Below are 18,313 nucleotides of genomic sequence, written 5' to 3'. Positions count from 1 at the left end.
CCAAATAGGTTGGTGGTGGGAGAAATGCCATACAAATTAATAACGAAAGTTAAATTAGAAATTTAACTGCAGAAATTGATACTAACGAATCGGGATTTTCCGCTAGCGATCGGTATATTCCGGTGTCTACTTTTTGGTTATAGTTCATTATTTTATGAAGAAAAACAATCACATAAGTAAAAAAAATATATTGTTATATATTTCGCATATATATATATAATATAACAAGTTTATACCTGACCAACATGAGATGTACTAACGAATCAGGATTTTCCACTAGTGATCAGTACATTACAGTGCTAAGTTAAGGGGGATGGGCACACACACATACAAGTGCGTTTTAGTAGGGTTGATTTTATTGTTTTATATAACAAATCTCCAAGTTATAAATTTAAACAAAAACATTAATGATTTTTCAGAAACCATCCTTTATTTTCAAATTCTGCTGCACGTTGTATTTCTATGTATCTCTCATTTTTTGAAACATCATCCATGAAGTCATAATTTGCTGCATTTTTGAATTCTTCAATGGACATTTCCTTAAAATCAACTACTTCAGCATGTTCTCCTGCTATGAAAAAAGGCAAATAGAGAAACATTGATATAAATTACACAACCTTCGATAGCTTCTTTTAATTCCGTAATATTAAGTCGTTTTTTGCTACAGATTTATTACCCATTACATAACCTCTTACATTTAAATCTTCCAAAATCAATATTTCTTCTTCAGTGGAATAAAATGATTTTGGTACAATATCATCTGGCCATTTATTTCCAAATACTGATTTATATTTCATTATAAATCTGCATTTCTTTTTTGTAAACTCCTTTTTCTGCTACAAATGCATGTAATTCAGTTTTCATTGGTACTTTAAGAATTAAAGAGAATTTTAGCAAATCTTCTTCATCTTTTAATTTATATTCAGCTTGTACTCTATGTATTAAACAACTACCATTATTACCTGGTGCAATTGGATTATCAATTTTCATGGTTTCGATTGATATAATATCTTTTGTTTTTTCATCATGTTGTAATGCAGTTTTTATATAATCTTTGGTCAACCAAGTTGGTGTTTCAACAGTTATTTTATTCTTTCTACCTGAAAACAAATAAAATAATCATTTATTATATTATTTAAGCTTTAAAATTATATACTACTACTAGCAATTGCCCAGAGTTTTTGAATTTGCACAAGAATACATTTTCAAGAGAAGCATTAAATTTTTTCTAATCCAAACTTCATGTAAGAACAAGAGGTGATAAAATTCTGTAATATTGGTATGAGTAATGTACACACCCTTCCCAATGTGTGGTTCTTCTTTACATCAGGCCAACCTTTGACGTAATTTCCCTATTTCCTACTTTTGAATTTGTTATTCTTCCATACAAAATATATAGGAACTTCAGGATACAGAAATTTTTATAAAAGCTATCACTTTTTTGTTGGAAGAAAGCTAAGAGGGTGGTTTTTTGTGGGTTGTTCACTGTATCTGTCAAGTTATTGACGTTAAAATAAACCTGTTTATCATTTGCCAGGTGGAGAGCAAGATGGACAACAGTTGAAATCTCTTATGAATGGGAGACCCCAAAATTTTCCAGTCACTTTTGTAAATCTTTATTTCAACTTTATTTTTTAGGGGTAAAATTTGGCCTGATCACTTTCCTTGCTAATGTAGTGCAAATGTAGTAGATGGTTAAGCAAGCTTAACTAGCTTATTAAAAATAAATTGAGTGACTAAATAACAATACTTCACATCAAATTTTCTCATAGTTGGCCTCTGTGATGTGAGTGGTAGGGTCTTGGCCTTTCATCTGGAGGTCTGGTTCAAATCCTGGTCAGGCATGGCATGATCCTGAAGGTTAAACAAAAAAAAAAAATTTCACATAAAATTCTGGATCATCCCATGCCCTCAAATTGGGTGTTTGAAAATTGGTGTACCTTTATGTTTTAAAAAAAAACATAGAAATACCAATTTTTTAAGACTGTAACTGGGTTGGCTTCATATAGTTTCATGAAAACTAATATGGGGATTCTAATAAGGAAAGTGGCTCCTATTTTCCATCCACAACATTGGTTTTTTGAAAATATATTGAAAAGTTTGTCAATTGTATTTTAAATAAAAGTGTTTATAGTCTTAAATAAATGTCTTTTAAATAAGAGTTTTTACTGTTACACCTTTGATTCCTGAAATGTAGAATTTGTTCACATAAGACCATTTTTTTAGTTGAGTGGAAAATATCTAACAAAATTTATTTGACCATTTCTACGTAAACTAAATTAGCAGTTTTCTCTTCAGATACTAGAATGTTCAGAGAGTTACGTGCAATCATTCTAAAACAGGTTGTATAAAACCGTCTATGAGAAAAGCAATCCTTCCTGTAAATTAATTCCTGCTACCTTCAGAGTCTGTTGTGGACTTGTTAGTTGTCAAAATATCTGTTCTTTTGAAATTAAAAAAAGATATTCTGATGTTATAAGAGGTATTTGCAGCAGAATAAACATTGACTCTCTTGGACACAATCAGATATTATTGGATGATCATTGTCAGCTCCTAGAATACAATTATTATTTATTACATATTGTTGAGATTTAGATTTTTCATACAAAGTTTTGGTCCGTCCTTTTGCTCCCCTAAATTTTGTTTTCCAAAATAGAATTATGAAAAGTAAACATGAATTTTTTTGTTTTCAAAGAAAAGTTTAATATCAATTTTCATGACTGTAATACCTTTGGCTTCATATAATTTTATGAAAAACTTTGTCCTCCAAAATGGATTTTTTGAAAGATGGTGAAATATATGTAATTGTACTTTTAAGGAAGAGTGTAAATATCAGTTTTATGTCTACAAACATTCAATTTCTGAGATAGAATTTCCATTAAAAATATTTCACACCCTTCTGGACAGAATTTTCTAAAATACTTTGCTATTTGATGGTGCTTATAAAAACAATGAATCCTCCAGGATTCATCTACCAGGTTAAGCAATTTGAGCTGTGCATTGATGAGTTAGTCTTCTGCTTCTCCTTCTTCCATCATGGTATAGGTGATTCACCTTTTCTGGTTTAAAAGGGTTACCAGTGCTTTGTTGGCCATCCCACACTTCTTTTGCCCTTTGGTCGATAGTGTATTATTTTCCTGGGGAACCTTCCATCTACTATCCTATTAACATGGCCCTTCCACCTCTCCCTGTTCTCTACTATTGTGTCACCAAAGGTAGAACATTTAACTCTTTTCTGATATCCTCGTTCCTAAAACGATTTTGTCTAGTGCACCCCATTACCGAATGCAGGTATCTCATTTCCGCTGCTTGAATTTTATTGCGCTGTCTCTTTGATAAGACCCAACCCTCAAAGCCATACAACAGAGTAGAAACAGCCATCACTTTATAAAACTTCATTTGAATCTCATTCAGCACCTTCCTGTGCAGTGTTCTTATTGTTCCACAAATGGCTTGAAATCTACAGATCTTCTTATCAAAATCTCTTATCATTTTCTCCTAAATAACATCACAGTTTAAGTAATTAAAATAAGACACCAGTTCAAGAATCTATCTCCTAGAACGATTTTTGATCTAACAGGAAACTTTTTCCAGAAATGCCATGACTTTTGTCTTTGTCAGAATATCTTCATATTATATTGAGAGAGTTTAAAAATCATAATAAAAAATATAGTCATGGAAAAATCCAGATGATACAGCAAGGTATCAGATAGATTATATCATGGTTAAGCAAAGATTTAGAAATCAACTCGTCGACTGCAAAACTTACCCTGGAGCAGAAATTGATAGCAACCATAATTTAGTGTTAATGAAATGTAGATTGGGTTTAAAAACCTGAAGAGAAGGTGTCAGATGAATCGGCGGAATTTAAAGAAGTTTGAGGAAGAGGAGGTAAAGAAGATTTTTGAGGAGAACATCGCAAGAGGTCTGAGTAATAAAGATAAAGTAGAAAATGTAGAAGAATAATGGGAGAATGTTAAAAGGAAATTCTTAAATCAGCAGAAATGAACTTAGACGGAACAAAGAGAACTAGTAGAAAACCTTGGATTTCAGACGATATATTGCGGCTGATGGATGAACGTAGAAAGTATAAGAATGCTAGTGATGAAGAAAGTAAAAGAAACTATCGCCCACTAAGAAATACCATAAACAGGAAGTGCAAACTAGTGAAAGAAGAGTGGATTAAAGAAAAGTGTTCAGAAGTGGAAAGAGTAATGAACATTGGTAAAATAACGGAGCATACAGGAAATAAGGAAAATGTTGGGGGTACATTAATTAAAATCTTGTAATGTGTTAAATAAAGATGGTACAATGATATATAAATACGAAAGGCAAACTCGATAGGTGGGTGGAATATATTGAAGAGTTATACGGAGGAAATTAATTAGAAAATGGTGTTATAGAGGAAGAAGAGGAAATCGTAGAGGATAAAAAGGGAGAAACAATACTGAGATCTGAATTTAAGAGAGCATTAAGAGATTTTAATGACAAAAAGGCTCATGGAATAGACGGACGGAATACCTGTAGAATTACTGCTCAGTACAGGTAAGGAAGCGATTGATAAATTTTACAAACTGGTGTGTAATATTTATGAAAAAGAGGAATTTCCATCAGAATTCAAAAAGAGTGTTATAGTCATGATACCAAAGTAAGCAGGAGCAGATAAATGTGAAGAATACAAAACAATTAGCTTAACTAGCCATGCATCAAAAAAATTAACTAGAATTCTGTACAGAAGAATTGAGAGGAGAGTGGAAGAAGTGTTAGGAGAAGATCAATTTGATTTTTCAGGGAAAGTATAGGGACAAGGGAAGCAACTTTAGTGCTCAGATTAATAGTAGAAGGAAGAGTAAAGAAAAACAAACGAACATACTAGGCATTTATAGACCTAGAAAAGGCATCCGATATCGTAGACTGCAATAAAATGTTTAGAATTTTAAAAAAAATTAGGGTTCAAATACAGAGATAGAAGAACAATTTACAGGAACCAAACAGCAACAGTAATAATTGAAGAACATAAGAAAGAAGCCATAATAAGAAAGATAGTCTGACAAGGATGTTCTCTATCCCCGTTACTTTTTAATCTTTACATAGAACTAGCAGTTAATGATGTTAAAGAACAATTTATATCCGGAGTAACAGTACAAGGTGAAAAGATAAAGATATTACGATTTACTGATGATATAGTTATTCTAGCTGAGAGTAAAAAGAATTTAGAAGAAATGATGAACGGCATGGATGAAGTTTTACACATGAAAATAAACAAGAGCAAAATGAAAGCAATGAAATGTAGAAATAACGAAGATGGACCACTGAATGTGAAAATAGGAGGAGAAAAGATTATGGAGGTAGAAGAATTTTGTCATTTGGGAAGTAGAATGACTAAAGATGGACAAAGCAGGAGCAATATAAAATGCCGAATAGCACAGGCAAAATGAGCCTTCAGTCAGAAATGTAATTTGTTTATATCAAAAATTAATTTAAACATCAGGAAAAAATTTTTGAAAGTATGTGTTTGGAGCATAGCTTCATATGAATGTGAAACTTGGACGATCAGAGTACTTGAGAAGAAAAGATTAGAAGTTTTTGAAATGCGGTGCTGTTGGAGAATGTTACAAATCAGACGGCTGGATAAAGTGACAAATGAAGAGGTATTGCGGCAAATAGATGAAGAAAGAAGCATTTGGAAAAATATAGTTAAAAGAAGAGACAGACTTATAGGCCACATATTAAGGCATCCTCGAATAGTCGTTTTAATATTGGAGGGACAAGTAGAAGGGAAAAATTGTGCAGGCAGGCAACGTTTGGAGTATGCAAAACAAATTCTTAGGATTGTAATATGTAGGGGGTATACTGAAATGAAACGACTAGCACTAGGTAAGGAATCTTGGAGAGCTGCATCAAACCAGTCAAATGACTGAAGACAAAAAAAATAATATTGAGAGCTTAAACCATTCAGATAGAACACAGCGTGAGTTAGTCAAAATACTATATTTTATGTATACATGTAAAAAAGTAGAAGACAAAACTAAAAAAATTTCACAGCAAAAAGGACCAATCCCATGGAATTGCTCCTGTGTGATGGCATGGTTCATCAATGACATATCAAGTAATTTGCTTGGTGAGCAACCTCTAGACAGCACGTCTGCTTGATTATCAAAGGATTTTATGTAATGCCAATTGGTAATTGAAGTGTTTTGTTGAATTTCACAAACTCTATTACCTATAAATACTTTCTAGCTCAAAGAAAGTCCATGAATCCAGCAAAGTGCTATTGTGGAATCCATGTGTAAGTGTATCTTGTCAAATTATATCTTTAATGCTCAATTAAATTTTCTTCTTAAATGCTCAATCATTGTTGTCATTGAATTGGTTTTTTTACTTAAATTTACTTTGGTGGCATTCTATAGTAGAATTTAATTCATACCGTGGATGTAAAGTTACAAAAAAGAGACTTATTAGGTGATCAAAACACCATGTGAATCTCCTTAAATTATATAAAACTTTTAACGAATGAAAGAACCTACAATAGTTCTATCATGAAACGGAAAAGTAACTGGGAAGAAATGGGCTTGGAAAATGCTGAATTTCCAGTTTACAGAATACGCCGAATCAAAATAATGCCGGATAAAATTATTGCAGACTATCTCCGTTGTTTGGAATCACCAGATAAATATCAAATTGGTTATTACGAAACAATAGATGGAATATGAAGTGAATTTGAAGCTCGCGTCTCCGGATTTCAAGAGATTAATGAAGTTTTTGGATTCTTAGACCCGCAAACATTAACATATATGTCTTTAAGTAATCTTGAAATTTACGTTAACACTTATAATAAAATATGGAGTGCTGTTTACGACTAATCTGAAATATGAATTCAAGAGCTCTGCTGAATTATATTTCTCTGGTATAAACCGCAGGCCTACCATACTTCGTCAGCGTAGCCAGCCCCTACTAGCGGGAGCCCCAAATCGAATCTTATACAATACCAATATAACCGTGGCACGATACCAATCCTCCTACCTCCCACCAATCCAAAGCCTAAGCCGGAACCCTAGCCATCTGGGATCCTACCACGGTCGAGTACCTCGATTAAACTTCCTTGAAGACCTACACACCGCAAGGACGCGAAGAAAACCAGCCGCTCTAAACCATTCCTCGCAGATCATCCAGTTGGTACGGAGGTCCAGAAAGGAATGTATTCTCTCATGTTCCCTAACAGCTCGTGAACGTTCGACCTCGTATCGGGACAGACGTAGAGGACGTGGTCCACTATATCATCAGTCCCCCAATCCGGGCATTGACTCGAATCCACCAAACCAAACTCGCCCGAAAGGCACCATGCCCGGAGAGAAACTGTGTGATATACGAATTGGGGGAGACCCATCTAATCGCACCTAAATCAGACACTATAGGAAATATATCATGTGTGTAGCGACCTGTGGAGGATTCGTCCCACCTGACTTTTCCTTTTTTTTTCTGTTTTACCGTTCAGATAATACTTCAGAGGATGATATGTATGAGTGTAAATGAAGTGTAGTCTTGTACAGTTTCACTTCGACCATTCCTGAGATGTGTGGTTAATTGAAACCCAACCACCAAAGAAAACCGGTATCCACCATCTAGTATTCAAATCCGTGTAAAAATAACTGACTTTACTAGGACTGGAATGCTGGAACTCTCGACTTCGAAATCAGTTTATTTAGGAAGACGCGTTCACCACTACATCAGTCCGATGGGTTCGTCCCACCTGACCTGCCAAGACGCAAGGTCCCGGTCTTCAGTCTCCTTTGTTCTTACGTCAGTAGGTTATTTACCTTGGAAATTTAGCAGTCCTTACGCTCAGTAGCAAGATATCCTTTGTAAACCGCAGATCTACGTGAAGGCAAAATTTGATTTATATTTTACTGCTGAAAATGTCTGCCGAGGCATTTATATCGGTGGCATCCCGACCGAGGCGTGGTTGATGACTGTGAGATGTAGTCAGTTAGAGGGTCTAAAGACGACCTCTGGTAAAACCCCTCAGGGCTCGGAACGGAGAGCCACACCTAGGTCAATGAATGCCAGCAAGTACCTGTCCAACATTTTATAGCGCTTAGAGCCACAATAATTGGCTGCTGGTCAGCAATACTCAGGGTTAGCTTCCCACGGCAATGTGGTAAGAGTCTTTCCTTTAAGTAAACTTCGGATGCCGGTTGAACAAAGCAACTGCATCAAGGAATTCCCACACGGGCCGACAATGCGGCTCTCGCCACATTGACTCACCGCTTGTGAGTGGCCAAATTTCCCCTTGACCAAGTTCTAGGGTGGCCCGGTTTCTTCCCCCCTCCCCACTAAGAGAGGGCAGTCAAACATCAGATGTTCATTTGACTGGACCTCCACGCAGAAGCACAGCTCATCAGCTGCCAGGTGGCACCGCCTCTAAAGGATAAAATATTTATTTTTTGTCCTGAATAATAGACAACAAATTGTTAATTAAAACGTATCTCCTTGCCTAAGACACTTTGGCTGGCCTGCACGCAAGAGCGGGGAAATCGGGGTGCTTCCGATGATGGAACGGAGGACCCTGATGGTATGAGAGGGCGTTTGACGGGAAGGGGTGCGAAATGCATGCCTGAAATCCACCGGGTTTGTTCTAGTGGGTAACTCGTCTTCCCAAATTAACTGATTTGGAAGTCAAGAGTTCCAGCGTTCAAGTCCTAGTAAAGTCAGTTATTTTTACACGGATTTGAATACTAGATCGTGGATACCGGAGTTCTTCGGTGGTTAGGTTTCAATAAACCACACATCTCAGTAATGGTCCAACTGAGACTACAAGACTGCACTTCATTTATACTCATTACATATCATCCTATGAAGTATTATCTGAACGGTAATTACCGGAGGCTAAACAGGAAAAAGAAAGAAAGGTTAGGGCTGGGAAGGGCAGCTTCCCTGAGGAGAGGCATCTCAGCTATCCAGAAGCGGAAGTCGGGTTGTTTCTATGATCCAGGGGAGACCCCGATGGAGGTCTTTCGGGGGGGAGGGGGTTAGTCAGGGTGGGCAATCTGCTGCCATGGCACACCAGAGCGATCGAAGTGATGCTTTAAGGCTCTACCGGTCGCTCTGGGAATGTTTAAAAAAAAAAACTAATTAAAACATATCATTGTAAGTCTAATAATGCGTAATTTTTATATGATATGTATTAAATATAATATTAATTAATTTAATTAAGAAGCATAGTTATTAAAATTCTGAGGAAGGAAGTTTTATTTAAAAAAATGGATAAGTTCCTTTTTTTATTTGAACGGCTATCCGTCAGTCGAGTCGTTTAATGAATTGAACCTATAAAATATGTAATTTTTATAGTAAATTATATAAATACCTCGTTTTAAAAACATATTTTAGAAAGGAAAAATGTCGCTTATCTTAAGTTAGAGAAATCTACTAAATTTAAGCCGTTTAATTTTATTTTGTTAATAACATGAAACAATACTAAAAATTATTTTATTTTTTAATGTCGGCCGCTCCCGGTCTCATCAACACTACTTTTTTTTTGATAAATAGAAAGTAGATAAAATAGATATGATTTATTACTGTTATGTTATAGTAAAAAAAAAAAAAAATTGAATAAATAAATAATTCTAATGGGCTTTTGTATATAACTCAACAATTAATACTTAAGATAAGTTTTCAATTCGTGTCGATAACTGTAGTGCGTGTATTATCTGAAGGCGGGTCCGTAGTAGGCTGTGGCATCCTCTCCACTGCTCTTAACATCACACAGTGACTTCTTACACCAGCAGCCAATGTAGTGTTTTCCAAAAGCACACCAATTGATTTGCAATGACTTGCACCGTATATAATTATGACATCACTATTTTAGTAACGAAATATGTTATAGTAATTCGTTATTACAAATAAAATTATCTATACCTAATATTTTGGTTCAAGATATATATGAAGTAATTTATTTATTTATTTCTTGAAAGTATATGTTTTTTTTTCAAGTATTTTAGATTAAAGTTTTGCTGTAAATAAATAGTAACAATGACGTAATACAAAAGTATATGAAATCTGTTGTTTATTATAGGATATAATGATATATTAATTTCTTTTGTAATTAATTTGTGTTACGTACTAGCAGACCCGGCAATGCTAGATTTGAGTATATATATATATATATATATACACGAGTATATATATAACTTTAATATAAGTCTATAATATTAAGTCTACGAGTAAATAAGATATATATCTTTAATGATATATATATATCATCTATTATAAATGGAAGACCATTTAAACATTGATGGGTTCCCTAACCACAATACTGCTCCTATATATATATATATATATATATATATATATATATATATATATATATATATATAGATTAAATGAACACAATTGAAAGTTTAATAAAATATTAACAAAATAAACATTACGGAACTTCACCAAACCAAATTTTATGTTTTTCTTTTTTCCTTTTAAACGTTATCCCTCTTCTCTTTTTCCCTTTCTCTCCTTTCCTTACCCCCTTTTCTTTTTAACATTTTATTTTTCCCAGTTTCCCCTTCTTCCCTTTTACCTTTTTAGATTTTCCCTATTTCCCTTTTCCGAATTTTCCCTTTCTCCCTTCTTCCCCGCGTGTAAATCGGTCCAGTAGTTTTTTAGTCTATAGCGGACACACATATCGGAAACATTGAAATGGAATCGTAAAATATTTAGTATAGCGTATGTTGCTTTTACGTACGTTCAACAGATAGCGCTGTTAACACGAAATTTAGTTTTTAATCGATTTGAACCTCTTAAAATCAAAATTTCGCAAAATCCTTTCTTAGTGCACGCCTACTAAGATACGAAGGTACTCTGAAAATTTCAAGTCTCTACTTATATAGTTTTGGTTGTACGTTGATTGAGTCGGGACATTCTCTTTTATATAAGAGATACATACCAAATTTACAGAAGTAATACAATTCTTATGATTATTCCTTGTTTAACAAATGAAATGGAACCGGTAAGAGTTTTATTTAACATGTATTTTTTTTTAAAGAAAATTCTAAATTAATAACAAATTTTGATAACAGAAATTTAGTGTCTTCCTTTTTTATCAGTATCGTTCTGTTAAAAACGGTTTTATTTATATTACAGAAATTTTTGTTTTTTGAGTGGATAAATGATATCTGCGAGACTTTTATCGTACGGTTTACAATTTCATTGTAATTTGTTTGGATCTAGAATATAAACATATGAAATAATATTAAAATAATTATTTGTAGATATTAAATGTGAAAGATATAGTACAATTGGTAAACTGATATAAAGAATTTTACAGCTGTTAGACAGCTATAGGCTTTCCAGCAGATACAGCTGCTGGATATGTAAAAGCTATAGGCACAAGTCCAAAAAAAACAACAGTTCTTTATACTCCCGATGAACAGATATATTAGAAAAAAATTTTCTTTAAAATGATGTCACAACTTTGTCTTTTCAATGTCAAATGTTTGAATATTTTCTATATGTAGGTGTAGTTATCTATTTGGTAATTCTGATATAGTAATTTAAATTTTATTAATATTCTATATAATAATTATTATGATTTTATCAATTCAATGATACAATGTAATGCGCTCTAGTGGAAACTGAAATAATAAGTAGGTATTTAAAGTTTAAAAAAATCCTCTCATGGGTACTTATAATTTAATTTATCTATTCAAACATATTTTTCTTTTTTAAATTTTATTGCTATTTATTAAATTTTTAAATCATAAGACAATAACATTTGATTTATAGTATTTAGAATATCTTAAGTGTTTAACGTATTTAAAAAAAAATAAAGAAATGTAAATAAAAGATAAATGAGAAGTAAAAAGTTGAAAAAAAGATTACAACCAGAAAAAATAAACACTCATGGATGTAGGAGGTATACCGAAATGAAACGACTAACACTAGATAGGGAATCTTGGAGAGCTGCATCAAACCAGTCAAATTGCTGAGGACAAAAAAAAATTATACCTTAATGTGAGTCAAATGAATTATAGTCTGACTTAATGTAACCGAGGGAAATAAAGGCAAAATATTTCCGAAGGAAAGAAATCAGGGTGAAATCTTTTCCCCTGATTTTCGTTATGATGTTCGTTAGCAAATTGCTATTTTCTAACGAAGCGTTTTCGAACCTATGTTTATATATGAACTTTCTTCTGTCTTTCACCAGTAAAAAAATGTTCTTAAAATTAGTTATATTCTTCATGGCTAACTCTGTATATATACAATACATACACGAATTTGTATCTATTGTAAATGTTTTTAAAAAATCATACGAAAGATTAAATTCTTAAATTAATTCTTTTTTTAAGGACTATTGTTTTACACGAATGCCCAAAAAGGAGTGTAATGTTTTTAGGGTGAAGTATATAGTTTCTTTTCCGTAGCAGCTCAACGGCCGAACCGATTTAGATGTATGACCCCGCGTTGGAATCCTTACATTTCCGGGAGTGACATACGATATATAAATAGGTTTGTATATTTTGTATATATATATATATTTATATATATACACAAAATTAATTATATAAATCATTAATTCACTTCATTAAAGTTTGCGCTTCAACCGGCAAAACTCCCATTACTATATATATATATATATATATATATATATATATATATATACTAATGTAATTTTTCCGTTCCACGTCGAGCCGTCTGGTGCTGCGATCTAATGGGTGCTAGCGCTCACCGGAGAGTTCCGCCGTACTAGCATTCGGCGCTCGAATCTGATCCAAGGCGGTCACGTCATACTCTTAGTCCGGATGGACTCCATTCTTGGTTCTGATGAACATTAGCTTTAATATTTTATTTAATTTTATATTTTTTATTTTTATATGTCAAGTTATACAAGACAATAATTCATTAAACCATTATTCAACAAGCAACAAGGCGTTGTCTTCATTCATCAACTATAAACATACAGTCCAACCTCGCTCTAAAATCTACCAGTAATATATATATATATGTATAGTAATGTGAACTGTGAGCTTCTATCATTGTGTGAGATGGATTTGAAGTGAATGATACAAATCAATCGAATGAATAAAAACAATTATAAGAATTAAAAACACACGACTGCTAAAGAATAAAAAAGTGAAATAATATTGAACTAAAAAGACGACAATAAATCGAAATAAAAAAAAAAACAAGGTAAGGAAATAATGAACTAACATTGTTTTGCAGTATTTAATTAAATAAAAAAATAAGTGACTATCGATTAGAAAATTTTGCCTTTCAACCAAAGTATTTAAATGCAGTCGGGGTTTCTGAATAGTAATTGTATATTAAAGAACTCCTCGACTGCATTTAAATATTTTGGTTGAAGGAGAGCGATGTAAGATCTGGTGAGGGATTTATTCCTTAGACAACCTGCTATTTCTACAACATGAAAAATGTATTTAAACAAATTAAAACTGTCTGAAAGTTAAAGTCACTCATTATTTTATTTATATTTATTTCCAAACCTTGTTTTCTTTTTTTTTTAGTTTAATTAATTAATTTTTTTTTGCAGTAATGTTTTTTAATTTTAGTTATTGTTTTTATTATTATATATTATATAGTAAAATTAAGATAATCTATTACATTTTTTCTTCTTAACTTCACAACTTTTTTTAAAGTATATTTAAATACGCCAATTTATTAAAATAACCTTTCAGTTTTTTATTATTATAAAAAAAACAATATTCATTTTATCTACGGACATTTCTTTGTAATCAATTATTTAATTTTTTTTCGATTCGCTAATACAAAAGGCAAATAAATTTTATTCTGTAAGAAAAAAATTTCTGATGGAAAATTGCGTAGTCACAGAGAGCCCTTTTTCAATTCCATTATATAAAGTCTTTATTCACTTTTTTTCTCTGTTTATCTCCGGGACCACCTTTAGATATTGCTTCAGAGGATGTGATGAACGATTTTTTAGCGTGTGTGAAAATACCATGCTTGACCGGGATTCGAACCCGGGACCTCCGGATGAAAGACCGAGACGCTACAACTTGCGCCACGGAGCCCGGAAAGTCTTTATTCACTTAGAAAAATACAATAGCACAGAAAGAGAACAACACGTTCTCTCACTATAACCATCAACGATTGCTTATGCAGTGGCAAGAGAGGTGGCGTAGAGCAAAAGAGGGCAGCTGTAATTATATATTGATACCTGATGTTACAGCCCAGGTTACCAGAATGCATGCGGAAATGGACTTCTGGACGGCTCAGTGGCTGACGAGTCACGGGTCATTTGGGGTCTACCTCCGCAAAATTGGCGACAGACAGACGGATAGCTGCCAATACTTCGGTATGGTGAATTCTGTAAGGCATACATTTTTTGACTGCCCTAGGCGGCTGGAGGGGAAACAATGTTATCATTTAAATTGATATACGATAAAAATAAAAATCATTGAAAATGAAGTATACAATTTAAAAAAAATGAACAAAAAAACAGACATATCAAAAAGGATTTTAAAAAAGTGCATGAGAGAGTGAAGTGTGAAGACTTCAAGTGTTCTTGATGTTTGTCATATGCTTATATTTTCATCTTGAAATAGAAAAAAAAAACCATTGATAAGCAAAATATCAATTTAAATGAAATCGTTAGAGGATTATAAAATTGATTACATGATCAAATTAATAGTCACTATAACCATCAATTAAAGTATGCTTAAATACGCCAATTTATTAAAATAACCTTTCAATTTTTTATTATTATAAAAAAAATATTCATTTTATCTACGGACATTTCTTTGTAATCAATTATTTAATTTTTTTTCGATTCCCTAATACAAAAGGCAAATAAATTTTATTCTGAAAGAAAAAAATTTCTGATGGAAAATTGCGTAGTCACCGAGAGCCCTTTTTCAATTCCATTATATAAAGTCTTTATCACTTTTTTTTCTGTTTAATCTCCGGGAATGTTGGTTTTTTGCAGGTTGATGGTTATAGTGAGAGAACGTGTTGTTCTCTTTCTGTGCTGCTGTATTTTTCTAAGTGAATAAAGACTTTCCGGACTCCGTGGCGCGAGTTGTAGCGTCTCGGTCTTTCATCCGGAGGTCCCGGGTTCGAATCCCGATCAAATTAATAATCTTTGAATTTTTTTATGAAGCGAATAAGGACATTTTAAACTCATCGGAAATGATATAATGCGGCTACTGTGGAGATGTATCTTTAAATATAGAAATTTATTTAGTGTTTAAAATATATTAGTCGTGAAATACCATTACTAGTGAGTTTGAATATCAATAACTAGCTTCGTAATAGCAGTAAAAAACCAAGCCTGATCTTATATTATTCCTAAATCAGCTTATTATTTATTTGCAGCGACGCGTAAGACAAAGGAGATGCAGACAAATTGCTCCTTTAACCCATCAGGTTGGTCTAGTGGTGAACGTGTCTTCCTAAATCAGCTGATTTCGTAGTCGAGAGTTCCAGCGTTCAAGTCCTAGTAAAGTCAGTTACTTTTATACGAATTTGGATACTAGATCGTGGATACCGGTGTTCTTTGGTGGTTGGGTTCAATTAATCACACATGTCAGGAATGGTCGAACTGAGACTGTACAAGACTACACTTCATTTATACTCATACATATCATCCTCTGAATACCTGAACGGTAATTACCGGAGGCTAAACAGGAAAAAAGATAGAAAGAGACAAATTGCTCCAAACAAAATTAAACCAAAACCGGATTGGAGAGAAATGTTTTTATTTTATTTTAATGTATATAAATATATATAAAAAAGAATGTTTGTCTGTCTGTATGAATCTTATGCCTTCCTAAAACGTTCATCCGATTGCGATGAAACTTTGGTAAGTTGTTGTGGGCACGCCTGCGAAGGTTTTTGAATTAGTTTGGACCCGCTAGGTGGCGCTGGGGTCGATATATTTCGAAAAATTTTATTTATGGTCCGATTTGGCTCATATTCAGAATATATATTACTTACATGGAAAGAAATGCTTCTGCAAAAAATGGACCCGCAGGATGGCGCTGGGGTTGAGATTTTTGGAAAAATTGTATTTATGGTCCGATTTGGCTCATATTCAGAATATACATTAGTTATGTGAAAAGACAAATTTTTGCAAAAAACTGTAACCGCTAGGTGATGCTGGTGTCGAAATATTTACGAAACAAACAAATATACAAACAGACTTTCTTCTTCTATACATACGAGGTGCGACAATAAAATAATGAGACTGATTTTTCTTTGCAAGATGTGGCAACCCTGCAGCTTGCGTAGGCACACCATCTTTGACCTTGGTCTATAAGCTACTTCTAGTCCAAGCGGCACATTGATGTAACTGCTCAGTTGTGAGTTGTGCTGTAAAAGTGAACACGTATTTGTGTCTCTCGTCACAGAAATGAAACCGCAAAATATTGCGCAACGGTATGCCATTTCTTTTTGGCAATTGGGTGAAAACGCGACGAAAACTTATGGTAAGCTTCAGTAGGCTTTTGGAGAGGAGGTTATGTCAAGAGCTCAAGTTTTTCGGTGGCATAAAATTTTTATTGAAGGCAGAACGAATGTTGAAGATGAAGACCGCGGTGGACGACCATCAACCTCACGGACAAATGTCAACTTGACCAGGGTGCGTGAAATCGTACGATCTGATCGAAGATTATCCGTGAAAATGATTGCAGAAGAACTCAACATCAATCGAGAAACGGTTCGTCTAATATTAACTGAAGATCTTGGTACGAGAAAGATTTGTGCAAAAATGGTCCCCCAAAAATCTCACAACAGCAAGATACACGGAAAATGTGGCAGCCGATCTGTTAGACCAAACGGAAATCAATCCAGATTTGTTGAGCCGTGTTATCACTGGTGATGAAGGTTGGTTTTTTCAATACGATCCAGAGACAAAACGCCAAAGTTCGCAACGGTGCTCAAAGGGATCACCCACACCAAAAAAAGCTCGCATGTCAAAGTCAAAAGTGAAATGCATGCTTGTGTGCTTCTTCGATTCCAAGGGAATTGTTCATAAAGAGTGGGTGCTTCCTGAACAAACAGTTAACCAATATTTCTAATAAAATTTAGAAAGACTTCGTAAACGAGCTCTTCGTGTCCGTGCCAACATTGCTAACAATTGGATTCTGCATCACGATAATGCGCCATCCCATACTGCTCTGTCAGTACAGCAATTTTTAACCTCAAAACAAATTTCAGTACTACCACAGCCATCTTATTCACCAGATAACGCTCCGTGCGATTTTTTTCTACTTCCAAGAGTCAAAATGGCGGTCAAGGGACACCATTTTCAAACAACACAAGATGTCCAAAAAGCTGTGACGAGGGACACAAACACGTGTTCACTTATTACAGCACAACTCACGACTGAGTAGTTGCATCAATGTGCCGCTTGGACTAGAAGTAGCTTATAAACCAAGGTCAAAGATGGTGTGCCTACGCAAGCTGCAGAGTTGCCACATCTTGCAAAGAAAAATCAGTCTCATTACTTTATTGTCGCACCTCGTATAAAAGGTGATGTTCGTATATATGTCCGCTATAAAATATAAATTGCTGGACCGATTTACATGAGAGAGAGAAAAAGGAAAAAAGGGAAATAGCGACAAAGGGGAAAAAGAGATAAAGTGAAAGGTTAAATTTTGTGAAGTTCCGTAATTTCATTTTTTTAATGTTTTATCAAATTTTCAATTGTGTTCATTTAATATATATATATATATATATATATTATATAGCGAAGCATTGCCGGGTCTGCTAGTATATATATGTAAAAGTGAATGTTTGTTTGTCCCGTATGCGTTCCTATGCAATTCATTCGATTGCGATGAAACTTTCGTGAGTAGTTGTGTGCACGCCCGCGAAGGTTTCTGAATTAGTTTGAACCCGCTAAGTAGCGCTGGGGTCAAGATATTTAGAAAAAAATTATTTATGGACCGATTAATTCATGACAGTTACTCTTTTAAAATAAAGCTGATAAATCTACAAGAATCATCCCAAAAATGTGGTGGTATTCAATCTCAAATTGAGGAGCTCGGGTTTGAGTCCCAGTCAGGCATGGCATTTTGACACACGCTACAAATCATTCATCTCATCCTCTGAAGCAATACTTAATGGTGGACCTGGAGTTTAAAATAAAAAAATTGAGGAGCTGGATGGTGATGAAAATGTTTCAGATGACAGTATTCAGATTGAGAATAATTCATGCAATTTAGAATGTAAATTAAATACAGAGTGTCCCATATAAAACGCAATACATCAATCACTCATCCATGAAATTTCGAAAAGTCAAGCTTACTCCCTTACTCGTTACTGAAATGGACTCGTCCAACAT

The 18,313-nt window shown here is 33.9% G+C and overlaps 1 protein-coding gene across 1 annotated transcript in view; it reads right to left on the bottom strand.

Moving 5' to 3' along the window:
• Positions 1 to 263: 263 nt before the first annotated feature.
• LOC142322340 (uncharacterized) overlaps positions 264 to 18,313 on the bottom strand; it is a 28,564-nt gene continuing 10,514 nt past the window's right edge. Inside the window, exon 2 of the mRNA XM_075361311.1 lies at positions 264 to 1,100. Coding sequence (XP_075217426.1) covers positions 787 to 1,100 — 314 coding nt within the window. The 3' untranslated portion in view covers positions 264 to 786. The remainder of the gene's footprint in view (positions 1,101 to 18,313) is intronic.

Source organism: Lycorma delicatula, chromosome 1 (assembly GCF_047948215.1).
Source record: "Lycorma delicatula isolate Av1 chromosome 1, ASM4794821v1, whole genome shotgun sequence".
Classification (NCBI taxonomy): Eukaryota; Metazoa; Arthropoda; class Insecta; order Hemiptera; family Fulgoridae; genus Lycorma; species Lycorma delicatula.
Note: the sequence above shows the minus strand (reverse complement) of the source record. Positions and strands in the feature narration are given on the sequence as shown.